General features: G+C 41.5%; 1 protein-coding gene across 2 annotated transcripts in view; it reads left to right on the top strand.

Moving 5' to 3' along the window:
• ALK (ALK receptor tyrosine kinase) overlaps positions 1 to 12,359 on the top strand; it is a 792,617-nt gene that overhangs the window by 172,850 nt on the left and 607,408 nt on the right. For both annotated transcript variants that reach the window (XM_033937961.1, XM_033937960.1), the window contains exon 3: positions 9,593 to 9,745. In XM_033937961.1, coding sequence (XP_033793852.1) covers positions 9,593 to 9,745 — 153 coding nt within the window. The remainder of the gene's footprint in view (positions 1 to 9,592; positions 9,746 to 12,359) is intronic.

The raw sequence follows: 12,359 nt of genomic DNA, 5'->3' as shown, positions 1-12,359 counted from the left end.
TTTGAACCCACAATCTCAGTGTGCTGGGCTCTAACCACTGCGCCACACTCTCCTCCATCAATAGCCACCATAAGAAAATATCTGGATTGCTCAGTAATTTTGTTCTTTATAATAGTCTCTACTGTTTTGTTCTGAACTTCCTGATTCATTCCCCAGCCAACCACTTCAAACTAAATCCAATCAAATGAGTTTAAGAAGAAGGACGGGAAACTGCATTCTATTTTACTTTTTTTTTATATTGTGGAAGGCAAAGAGATTGTATAAACCTCCTACCCAGTTGGACTATAAAGCAAATTTAGATTCTCTGATCCAGACAGAAAAAAAAACCAGGGGAAAGGGAAAAGGTCAACATTGGTTTAAAAAGAAACACCAAAACAACATTGTACTTCTACAGAACTGCCCCCAAACAGGACATTTAATTATCCATAAAAACATTTAACATCTGAGCAACTTCTCCATAAATGCCGTAACTCCCACAACGAAGGCCAAGAAAAAATAGTTTCACATATTAAAATGGTCATGAGAAGGACTAATGATGTCCCAATATGGCTGAATGTGAGATGGATGAGGCAGTGAAAGCCAAAAGGGCATCTTGTGGAATGGAAAGAGGAATGAGCACATGCAACGGCAAGTCAGTTGTAAAAAATGTAATAAGGCAAGTTAAAGGAGACCTTGAAAAGAAACTTTCCGTAGAGCAGTGTATCACAAATTGCATGCTCTGAGTATGCTGTGAGATGCCAGCAAGGAGGAAAGGCGCCGGTGCCAGCTGACTACCTACAGAACATGCACGTGACTTTATCATGTCGTGCCCGTGCATGCCCAGAGGCCCTCCAGCCATGGCCCTGAGCTTAGTGTGCCGCAGCTTGAAAAAGTTTGTGACACACTGCTGTAAAGGCACAAACCAATATTAATAACCTCCTGCCCTAATATTTGGCCACTGGAAGTCACTGTTTTTATAAACACTGATCATTAAGGGGCTGATTTGTGATGTTTAGGCACTGGCACAGAATATCGCTGGCCCCCCAGATAACTTCAGTCTGGCCCATTCATATTTCGAGCCCCCAGATCTCAGATATCATCTTTGTTGCTGGGGTTCTTTTTGTTGCTGTTCCTTTTCTTTGGTCTCAGGTCAATTTCTCAGAGGCAGTAGGGATATAGTATAATAAGGCAACAGATGGATGTAGGTTGAAGAAAAGGTATTTTCTATAGAAATATACATTATAAATGTACAGCACTTAGAGCAGCTTATCACAGGGCTGCTTCTGTGTATATGTGTGTTACAATGTCTTCCTGTCCCTCTAATTCAGTGTGTGTGTAAGTGAATAGGCACCTTTCCTTCTGTAGGTGGCTGAGGTGGGGTATGGGTGGGTGGAATGGCAGTCCGAGCATGAATGTCTATAGGTATGAATATGAGTGTGTGCTGAATGTCCTGTGTTGTAACCCTCTTTGTGTTTATATATCTGAATTATTTCTTCCAGCACCTTCCTGTGTCATAATTTGGTTTGTTTGATCTGAAGTCTCCTGACTACCCAAGACATGTGAATTCTTTTGAAGGCCCAGGGAAATTCAATAATGTTAAATTACATGTGCAAGCAGAATTTTCTAAAGCTTCCATCTGTATATGTGCCAGCAAATTGTCCTTGGTAATAATAATAATAATAATAATTTATTTATATGCCACCTTACCGGGGAGGTTCTAAGTGGCTCGCAGCATAAGAAAAACAATACATACATACATTTTCAATAAAAATCACAATAAAATTCAATAAAAGGCAGTACATACATTTCAATAAAATTGATCAGAATAAAAGGTACAGAAACATTTCAGTAAAATGGATCAAGATGAAAAGGCAAACCATGCAAGTAAGAAACATGAAAATAAAATGCAAACATGGTTGAAATAGGAGAAAAGGTAAAACCATTACGATGTCAGCTGCATGTAGTGGCTGCATAGACTGTCTTAAGAATCAAAATTATTCACAAAGGCCCAGATTCTCTAAACTGTGCTTTTTTTTTTTATAGGCACCACTAGGCATCCAAGCTCAGTGGAAAACCCCTATTTAAATAGGATTTTCAAGGTGCCTAAGAAAATGGTGCCAGAATCATACCTCTACAGGTGTTTTATGGCGCCTAATTAGGGTTGCCAGATTTCCTCTTTGAAAAAAGAGGATGCCTAGCCCCGCCCCATTCCATCCCCAGTCCTGTCCCATTCTGCCTCTGGCTCTGCCCCATTCCTACCCCAGCCCCCCCCCCCCCCACATGAATCTCCCCGAGCTTGAAGGCCGCATTTGGAAGCCTTCGCACATGAGCAGATGTTGACGCAATGACATCACACGAATGTGTGTGTGTGTATGACATCATCACGGTAACAGCCGCACATGCACAAAGGCTTCCAGATGCAGCCTCCAAGCTCAGGACTTCCAAACCTGGGACAAACTGTCAGGTTTTGGAAGTCCTCTGGGCGCACAATCCTTTAAAAATAGGACATTTGCCCAGATGTCTAATAACCCTATGCCTAATGCCACTGTAGGCATGGCTAACACCAGAAGTTGCATTAGGTGCTGTAAATCGCCTACAGAGCTGCGATTCGTATTAAAGGTAAGCACCAGAAATGTACACATGGAAAACTCTGGCCTACATTTACAGTGCCTACCTTTACTGGAGTCATGATTCTTTAAACGGTGCTGTCACATGATTGACACACAATCCAGGTCAAAATGTTCAAGAAACCTAATAAGCCTGTCATGCAAACTGAAAAAAACACCATGAACACCTTCTTTCACATCAAGCAGCATTGTGGGGTAAAGACCTAGATCAACTGTTTTCGCCCACTACTTATGAGGAATTCAGAAAACGTCTAAAAACTCAACTGTTCCTAAAGTATCTAGACAACTGACCCACTCATCTTCTTTCTCCTCCATAGTGATTCCTCTGTCCTATTAATCTCTTTCTCCTCAACAACGCATTTCCGGTTCTATTAACTCTCCTCTTCCCCCCTCTTAAATTCAATCAATTTGTACCTCGCTTAATCTATTGTAAACCGCATAGAACTTAACGGTATTTCGGTATATAAACTGTTATTATTATTATTATTATCTTCAGAGAAATTAGTCAATTGAAGCAAATTATTTTGCAAAACTTTCTAAATTCTCGATACTGTCACCCAACCACCTTTCAAGGAAATATCATCTGAGGAACTAGAAGCAGATGGCTCAGAGACTAAATTCACTAGTTGAGGTGTCTAAGATAATCTTAATAGGATCAAGCACAGGTAAAATATATTTTGTCAATAAAACCCAGGAACTGGAAGACGTTTCCTTGGAAGACATTGTTCTGTCTGGACCTGCATTATTTCCATCTCCTAAATTACAGCAGGTCAGGTGTGGGGCTGGAGTTCACAAAGATAAGGAGATGGCAGAAAGAGATTATTCACTTAGGTATATTTTCTGTATAGAGTACCCACCTTTAGGGCTCCTTTTACGAAAGTGCGCTAGCGTTTTTAACGCACACACAAGATTAGCACGCGCTATAGCGCAAGCTAGCTGAAAAACTACCACCTGCTTAAAAGGAGGTAGTGGTGGCTAGCGCACGGCATTTTTAGCGCGTGCTAAAACCGTTAGTGCACCTTTGTAAAAGGAGCCCTTAAACACCAGAAAATTGCATGCTAAGAGGATATTCTATAACGAAAAGTACCGTATATACTCAAATATAAACCAAGATTTTTGGGGCCAAAAAAATGGCCCTAAAATGGGGGTCTCAGTTTATATTTGGGTCAGCCCTGACCCATCCACCTCCCAAACATATTTGCATGTCTTTGCCAGGCTTGCCATGAGACCTTTAGTATCCCTGGTGGTCCAGCAGTGAATCACGGCAGAAGCGACCTTCCTTCGCTCCTGCCTGTGCAGAGCCGCTAGCTAAATGTTCTCTTATCTCTCCTTATACTCTCCCTGGGAACTCTGTTCATCAGGTAAGTCTCTCTCTACTGCCAACTCCAGACTCCGTCCCTTCTACCTTGGTGCGCCAGATATCTGAAACAAACTGCCTGGCTATATACATCAGGCTCCATCTCTAGCAGTATTCAAATCGAGACTCAATGTCCACTTCTATGAAGATGCTTTCAATTCCAAACTCCAACTTCTAAGCACCAATATCTGTCTTATCATTTTTTCTGTAATTTTCCCACCTGAGCACAGTGTATTGATGTGCCTTCTTGTCCAGTTTGTTTGTCTTGACAAGATTGTAAGCTCTTTTGAGCAGGGACTGTCTCTTCTGTGTTTTGATATACAGAGCTGTGTATGTCTAGTAGCACTATAGAAATGATTATTATTAGTAGTAGTAATATTTATTTACTCCTCACAGTTTTTATTAGAAATTTAGTTATTACAAGAAGGAAAAACTTAAACATTCAATTAAAAAAGCAAAATGTTAGCACAAATATGAGAACGTGATCAAAAGTTCTCAGAACAGTCAAGAAGAGAATGGACATGGTAATGTCCAGATCTCTTATAATTTGTAATCCGCCTAGAACCGCAAGGCACAGGCGGAATAGAAATCACTAATGTAATGTAATGTAATGTACATGGATATGTTTCAATTAATGATCTGAAACAATGTCAAAAAACATAGAATTTTGGGCTCCTTTTACGAAGCCATGTTAGCGGTTTTAGCGCAGGCAGCTTTTTAGCGCGTGCTAAACCCGCGCTACGTGGCTAGAACTAACGCCAGCTCAATGCTGTTACGTGCGTTAAACCGCTAACGCGGCTTCGTAAAAGGAGCCCCTTGTTTCTGCAAATTGACGCCTAACGAAATAAGATAACACTCTTTTCAGCTACAGTGGCAAAATAATGCTCAGAATTTAAGGAAGACGGTTGGGCGGAGAACTTTTCAGCGCTCCCTCGTAATTTTATGTTTTTCTTTTTAGTAGAACCAAGCGCTCCTTTTACTAAGCTGCGATAGTGTTTTTAGCGCACGCGGGATTTTAGCATGCACGAAACCCATGCTGCACGGCTAGAACTAACGCCAGCTCAATGCTGGCGTTAAGCTCTAGTGCGCGTGGCACTCCGTGTGCTAAAACCGCTAACACAGCTTAGTAAAAGGAGCCCTAAGTCCTTGCATATTAGGAAAATACAGAAAAGTTATAAGGAAATCAGAGATAATGAAAGAGACTCTTACACTCCCACTTAATCCAATCAGAGAAGGAAAACAAATTGTTTAGCAAAAAAAAAAAATAGAATCCAGTACCTCACACTAATAGTCTCCTGGTGATTAGTCAAAAAACAGAGAAGCTGCTAAAGTTCAATGAAACAATTTTTTTCAGAAAAGCAGTTTTACATTAGCCCATCTAATTAAGAGGGAAAACGCATTCAGAACACCCTCCTGCAATTATCTATCCTGAAATGTCCTCCTACGAGCTTGCATTTCTCTTGTCATGTCACAGAATGTTGAGCCTATTGCCCCAGAAATATTCTATCCTGTCTGTCCATATTTATGTACTATGTTAATAAAACTTGTACTAAAAGATTTTCAACATGCACCTGGCTAAACATTCTGCATGCAAGCTAAAAATAACCTTCAGTAGCATAACTTCCATTCTGTTCTGGACGTTAATACAGAATACAGTGTAGCATCCACATTAACTACTTCAAAACCCCTCTTCAATCTCACCTTACGTGAAAAGCCAATTAGCATAGATCGAAACATTTAAGTACCTCACGGGACGTGTCGAAGTGGAAGATTATATTTTCTTTCTCAAGGGACCCTCGGCCACAAGAGGGCACCCGCTCAAACTCAGGGGCGGAAAATTTCATGGCGACACCAGAAAGTATTTCTTCACAGAGAGAGTGGTTGATCATTGGAACAAGCTTCCAGTGCAGGTGATCGAGGCAGACAGCGTGCCAGACTTTAAGAATAAATGGGATACCCATGTGGGATCCCTATGAGGGTCAAAATAAGGAAATTGGGTCATTAGGGCATAGACAGGGGGTGGGCAAGCAGAGTGGGCAGACTTGATGGGCTATAGCCCTTTTCTGCCATCATCTTCTATGTTTCTATGTTATTCCATCTTTTCTGGCCTTCCCTACCCAACACATAGAATGAAGGGGACATACGAGTGCTCTGAAGAAACTGTTCCTTCCCCAGAGCAAATATGAAGGGGGCCACATGCTTTGAATGTTGTGATATATCTTCCTAGTATCTTCCCTGTCTCTTGACATAGACAGGGGAAGAACCATATGCCCAGATACCCCTTATGCTGTCCTGATATAGTGGAGTATCCACGTTTGCCAACCCACTCTCCCACTCTTCCTGAAGGAGCAGTAAGCCTTGATTTCAAGCTCCCAGCTACCACATTAAAAAGTCTCGTTCCCATGGCAGCTTCATCTTATGAGGTCTTTTTTTTTTTTTAGTAAATCTTTGATTTTCAAAACTTATAAAAAGTGTAACAATTATAAACACAATAATAACAAATAACAACACTTAGGGCTCCTTTTACGAAGGCGCGTTAGGGCCTTAATGCGCAGAATAGCACGTACTAAAATGCTGCGCGCTAGCCGCTACCGCCTCCTCTTGAGCAAGTGGTAGTTTTTTGGCTAGTGCGCATTAATCCGGTGCATGCGCTAAAAACGCTAGCGCACCATTGTAAAAGGAGCCCTTAAATTCGTGCAAACGTCTGAAACAAATTACCCCCTCCCTACCTGGATGTGTATAAAAATCTAATAAATCCAGGAACTAAGGATTTAATATTTCTATTGCTTGACAAATACCTCCAATGGACTCCAAATCTCTCTGAACCTTTTATTATTTCCAGATTGTTCCGCTATCATCCTTTCATATCTATAGTATAAATACAATGTTTCCCACCAAAAAGAAAAATTCAACCTATCCCAATTTCTCTAATTTCTAGTTATTAATTGCATGGCCACCCCAGTCATAATAAGAAGTATGTTTTGATGTTTTTCAATTGGACTATTAAGTTTCAACAATGTCCCAAATAAAACCACGTCCTAAGACATTGGAATAGAGACACCTAATACCATATTAATTTTGGCCCAAATTGACTTCCAAAAATTAAGTATTAACGGACAATAAAATAGCAGATGGTCCAATGTCCCTACTTCAAGTTGACAATGCCAGCATCTAGTAGACTTTAAATTATCCAACTTTTGTAAACGAACAGGGGTCCAAAATATTCTATGTAACAAAAAGAACCAAGTTTGTCTCATAGATGCTGATGCTGTATATCTTATTCTCCAAATCCAAATCTGTGGCCATTGCGTAGCAGAAATATGCTGCTTTGCTTCTATACTCCAAATGTCTCTTAAGCTTGTTTTAGGTTTTTTCGCCAAAATTCAGATATTAATTTATATCACTTGGTGGCCTGATGCCCTTGAAAATCTGCTTGATGCCCTTGGAAATCTGTCAAGGATCCCCCTGTAAAATATTTTTTAAAACTTCAGTTTATCTTAACACTTTAGATGTGCTCAAACCAAACTCCTAACCCTCTCCTACTCCTAATACTAACACATATTCGTGCTTACCAGAGCCGTTGTGTCCTCTACCTTACTCCAAGCTTTTTTGCAAGATGGCGGAGGCTTGCTTAACTGACCTTTTTATAGTATTTCCTCAAACAGCTGACTCCCCGCACACTCCAAAGGAGGGGCTAAATCAACGTGGCCCATTCGACCTCAGAATTGAGGCCGTTTGGAGCCACCGTATCTAACCTGAAGATTTTTAAAATATTTTACAGGGGGATCCTTGATAAAGCAAATCTTTTGTGAAACATGTCGGATCATGAAGCCCAGTAGCGGGAGAATACAATGAATTTAAGTTAAGTACATAATTTAAGTACATAAGTTAAGTACATAAGTTAAGTACATAATAAGTGACTGCAATTGGCCCTAAAAGCAGGACATTATTGTGCTGAAGTGTATATGGGCATTTTCTCTGAGGTCTCTTTTTTTTTCTCCACAAATTTTTATGAGGTGTAGTCATCTTAACTTGAGGATCTTTACTATATTTTCCTTTGGGGGGGTCATCTATGTGCCATTAGGAACTACGAGGAAGCTGCTGCCTTTAAATACCACAGTATTTCTAGCTTTTGAAAAATTTTGGAACCACTGGATATACCATCACCACCCTTTTTTTTTACAAAACCGTAGCATGGTTTTTAGCACTGGCCATGGTGGTAACAGCACTAAAAAATGCATTACAGTTTTGTACAAGGGGCGGGGGTAGTTTACAGTAATGCTTGATTGGCTTTTAATTTAACTGCTCTCATTACTATGTATAGCGATTCATGGATGTTTCAACTTGCATCTCCGTTACTACGCATTTCTTCTTCATTCTTCTTGTGTTCTATCATTTGTTTCAAAATAAAATGTATTTGGGAAATAAATGTTCTGCTGTCAAACCGGGCTTTGCTTGTGAAAGCAATACAGAATAGAATTAAATTTTGCAATACTTAGAAGCTGAAATATTCATCTGCCCAATATATTTCATTTTATTTTAAAAAAAAAAAAAAAGAAAAACTTTCACATTGATGGTATCTGCAACCTTTTGGACTAGATTCTATATAGGACACCCGATCTCAGAAGCCGCCTAAGTGCCTTTTGAGAATCACACACGGGAGTTCTATATAGAATCACATCTGTCCTCACGGACAGGCACCTAAGCCTAACACCACGATTCTCTAACCAGCATCCATGTCACAGGCACAGGTTAGAGAATCAGGTTGCCGCTGAACTGATCACGGCAAGCGAATCTTCCTGCTATGATAAGTTTAACAGCTAGGAACCCATCCCCCCTCCCCCACAAAGACTACTGGCAGGTGGAATGTCCAGTCCTTCCTGCCGGAATCCCTGAAGCTGCCCCCACCCACAAATGTCCACAGCAGGAGGAGTGCCCAATTGCTCCTGCTGCCATCACCCCAAGACATCCCCTGGTAGGAGGGATGCCCAGTCCCTTCTGCTGGAACCTCCCCCCACCCCCTCGAGACATCCCCCAGCAGCAGTCCCACCTGCCAGAACCTCCCCTGAGACATCGAAGGCAGGAGGGATGCCCAATCCTTCCTGCTGGAAACCCCCACCCCCTCTGAGACACCGGCACCCTGACCCCCAAGTGCCTTATTGAGTTGGCCAGCTGAAGGGATGCTTCCTCCCTCCAGCCAGCAGGCCTGCCTCCACTGAATTGGAGTGGCCTAAGGGATCTGACCAATCGGAATGTTAGGCCACTCACAGTGCATCCCAGAATGCACTGTGAGAAAGGCCTAATATTCTGGTTGGCCCAGGTGCCTGAGGCCTAAGTTTTCTGAGATCAGGCATCCTATACAGAATCTGGCCCTTTGTGTCCAAGCCATAATTGCCTCATTAAGGCCCCCTTTTACAAATCTATGGTAGAGGTTTCTACCATGGGCCACCGAGGTAAATGCTCTGATGCCCATAGGAATTCTGTGAATATCAGAGCATTTATCTCACTAGCCTGCAGTAGAAATCTACCCTTGGCTTTGTAAAAGCCAGCATAAGTAAATTTGTCCTGCAGTGGATATTATGAAGGCTCACTTTACCCTATACTGTTTGTCTGTTCTTTGCTTTTATAGACTTCTACTGTAATTTTGAATCTCCCTGTGAACTGGAATATTCCCCTCTGCAAAAAGATAACAGACCTTGGCAGGTAGTGGGCACTGATGAACTTTTACAGAGGAATGTCTTGCATGGACCAAAGAAAGATTACTCTGAGAATTCAACTGCAGGTAAGAGGAAATGTTACATGACATATTCAGTTGCACTGTTTGGTAGTATTTTTTTTATTGTTCTAGCAGCAGCATTTTGTACTGTTGGTCTTTCAGTACAATTAGAACATGGCCTCAATAGTCAAAGGGACTATAAATCTATTTGCAGTACTATTATTCATCACCAGACCTGTCTTTGTAATAATAATCCTTTAATGTAGGGCATAGTTGATGGTTCCCTTTGGTATCTGAAATAACTGTGCTGTTGAGCTGACAATATTGGGAATGGATTAAGCTTCTCTGTCCTGGGAATTGCTGTGAGAACATCTAAACCTCAGATGACTTCAGCAGACATTAAGGGGCCCTTTTACTAAAGCTTAGTTCATGCTAATGGACGCTGGTGTGTACTAAATTCTGCATGTCCTATTTTATACCTTTGGTACATTATTGTGTTTTTATTAAAAGGTTCCCTAAATCCAGGTATTAAAACTGGATTATGTAAAACAGCACAAAGCTTGTAGTCAAGGAGAGTGCTAGGACCAGATGGTTTACCCTTTGTGTCCTTTAATAGCATGTGGTTGTTATGAGTGTTTGTACGCCTTGTACTTTATACATATTGCTATTATATTTTCAAATTTCTTTATTTGTGATGATTATAATGTTAAGGTATTAATTTTTTTTTTTTAATTTTAGAACAAATCCAAAATAGTAAACAGAAAGAGCATTATAGATAAATAGATATACATTACTGCAAGAAATACGCAAGTGAAATTTAACACCTGTCATAAAGTCCACATTAATAAGTTTAAGTTTAAGTTTATTAGGATTTTATATACCGCCTATCAAGGTTTTCTAAGCGGTTTTACAATCAGGTACTCAAGCATTTTCCCTATCTGTCCCGGTGGGCTCACAATCTATCTAACGTACCTGGGGCTATGGAGGATTAAGTGACTTGCCCAGGATCACAAGGAGCAGCGCTGGATTTGAACCCACAACCCCAGGGTGCTGAGGCTGTAGCTTCAACCACCGCACCACACACTCCTCAATGAGAATATAATGAAAATTATAAAGCAGAACGAAATAGTTCAGCAAAGTGTTCTAAACGAGTGACGCGCAACTAGAAGCAAACCATCAACAGAAGTGGTAAAAAAATGCCTCAAATACACAGAGCAGCTTTCACATTAATAGTGTATACATGCTGCAACTTAACATCATTGGCAAAAAAAAATCTCCACATGTTGACCAAACTTTGGGTTCCTTTTACTAATTGACGCTAGAGGTTTTTAGTGCAGGCTGGTGAGGTAAAATGCTCCAATGCTCACAGAATTCGTATGAGCGCTGGAGCATTTACGTTGCCGGCCTGCGCTAGAAACCTCTAGCACTGTTTAGTAAAACCCAGCGCTTGTCTCAAAGTAAAGCAAACTGTTGTTGTGCATGCAGTACTTATGTTTTCCCGTGTAGAGAATGACATGGGGATGAATTTTTCCCTGTCCTCGCAGGAATGCAATTTCCCCGTCCCATCACAGTGAGTTTTGTTGCTGTCCCTGTCCCATTCCTGTAGGCTCTGTCATAATTGCACAAGCCTCGAACATTTATGATTTTAAAATGTTTGCAGCTTGTGCAGATGAGGATAGACCTTACAGGAATGGGATAGGGACAGGAAAATAACTTGCGGGGACGGGACAGGAAAATGAGTTCCCGCAGGGATGGGGAAAAATTTGTCCCCGTGTCATTCTCTATTACCATGTAGGTCCTATTCAGATGTTCTTTTCATCCCAGATCACTTCTCTAACAACTTGCCAACACAACAAAGTCAGGCTCCTATAAAAGCACACCCAACAAGGTTCCTTGCTTTGCCGGCCATAGCCGACTGCTTCAAGGGTAATTGCAAAAACATGTCGGTATGTTTTTTGTAATTATCCCCTGTCACTAGAAAGAACCAACCTACACGTAGTACAAGTCTAGTATTTTGAAAAAAAAGACTTTACGTTTAACTTACAAATAATCCATCTTAAATAATAAAGGTGTTGTCGATCTCATTATGTTAAACTGTGATACTAAAGCCTTTAAAACATCACCTTAGTACCAGTGGTGTAGTAAGGGGGTGCAAACCACCCCAGGCACCAAGTTGGTGGGAGTGCTGGCACCTCTCCAACCCCACCATGCCACACCACCCCACTCACACCATCCCTCCCCCCACTCTGTACCTCCGTATTATTTTCACTAGCGTGAGCAACTTCTGCCTGTTGCTCATGCCAGCCTGGTTCCCCTCCAAATCTCTTCCGGGCCACGGGGCCAGGAAGTAACATCAGAGGGAAATCCAAGGCTGGCGCAATTTGCATGCTTGCAGAAGCCACTCGCACTGGCGAAGATTAAGAGGTAGGGGGGGAGGGAGAGCGCAAGTGTGAAATCGGGGGCAGGAAGGAGTGGGGCCACAGAGAGGAGGGCTGGGGGGGGCACTGCTTCGGGCACCTCCTACCCTTACTACGCCACTGCTTAGTACTAAGCAAAGTTAAAAATAAGAGCCTGGTTTATTCGGCAGTGGTAGGCGCCCAAGCTCAGTAAAAATGCCATTTAAACAATGTTTTAAATTGAGTTTCAAAGCACCTAAAAATTCATGCCTCCATTGATGCTT

The sequence above is a fragment of the Geotrypetes seraphini genome, chromosome 3 (genome assembly GCF_902459505.1).
Source record: "Geotrypetes seraphini chromosome 3, aGeoSer1.1, whole genome shotgun sequence".
Lineage (NCBI taxonomy): Eukaryota > Metazoa > Chordata > Amphibia > Gymnophiona > Dermophiidae > Geotrypetes > Geotrypetes seraphini.
This window is presented reverse-complemented; position numbering and strand designations above follow the sequence as displayed.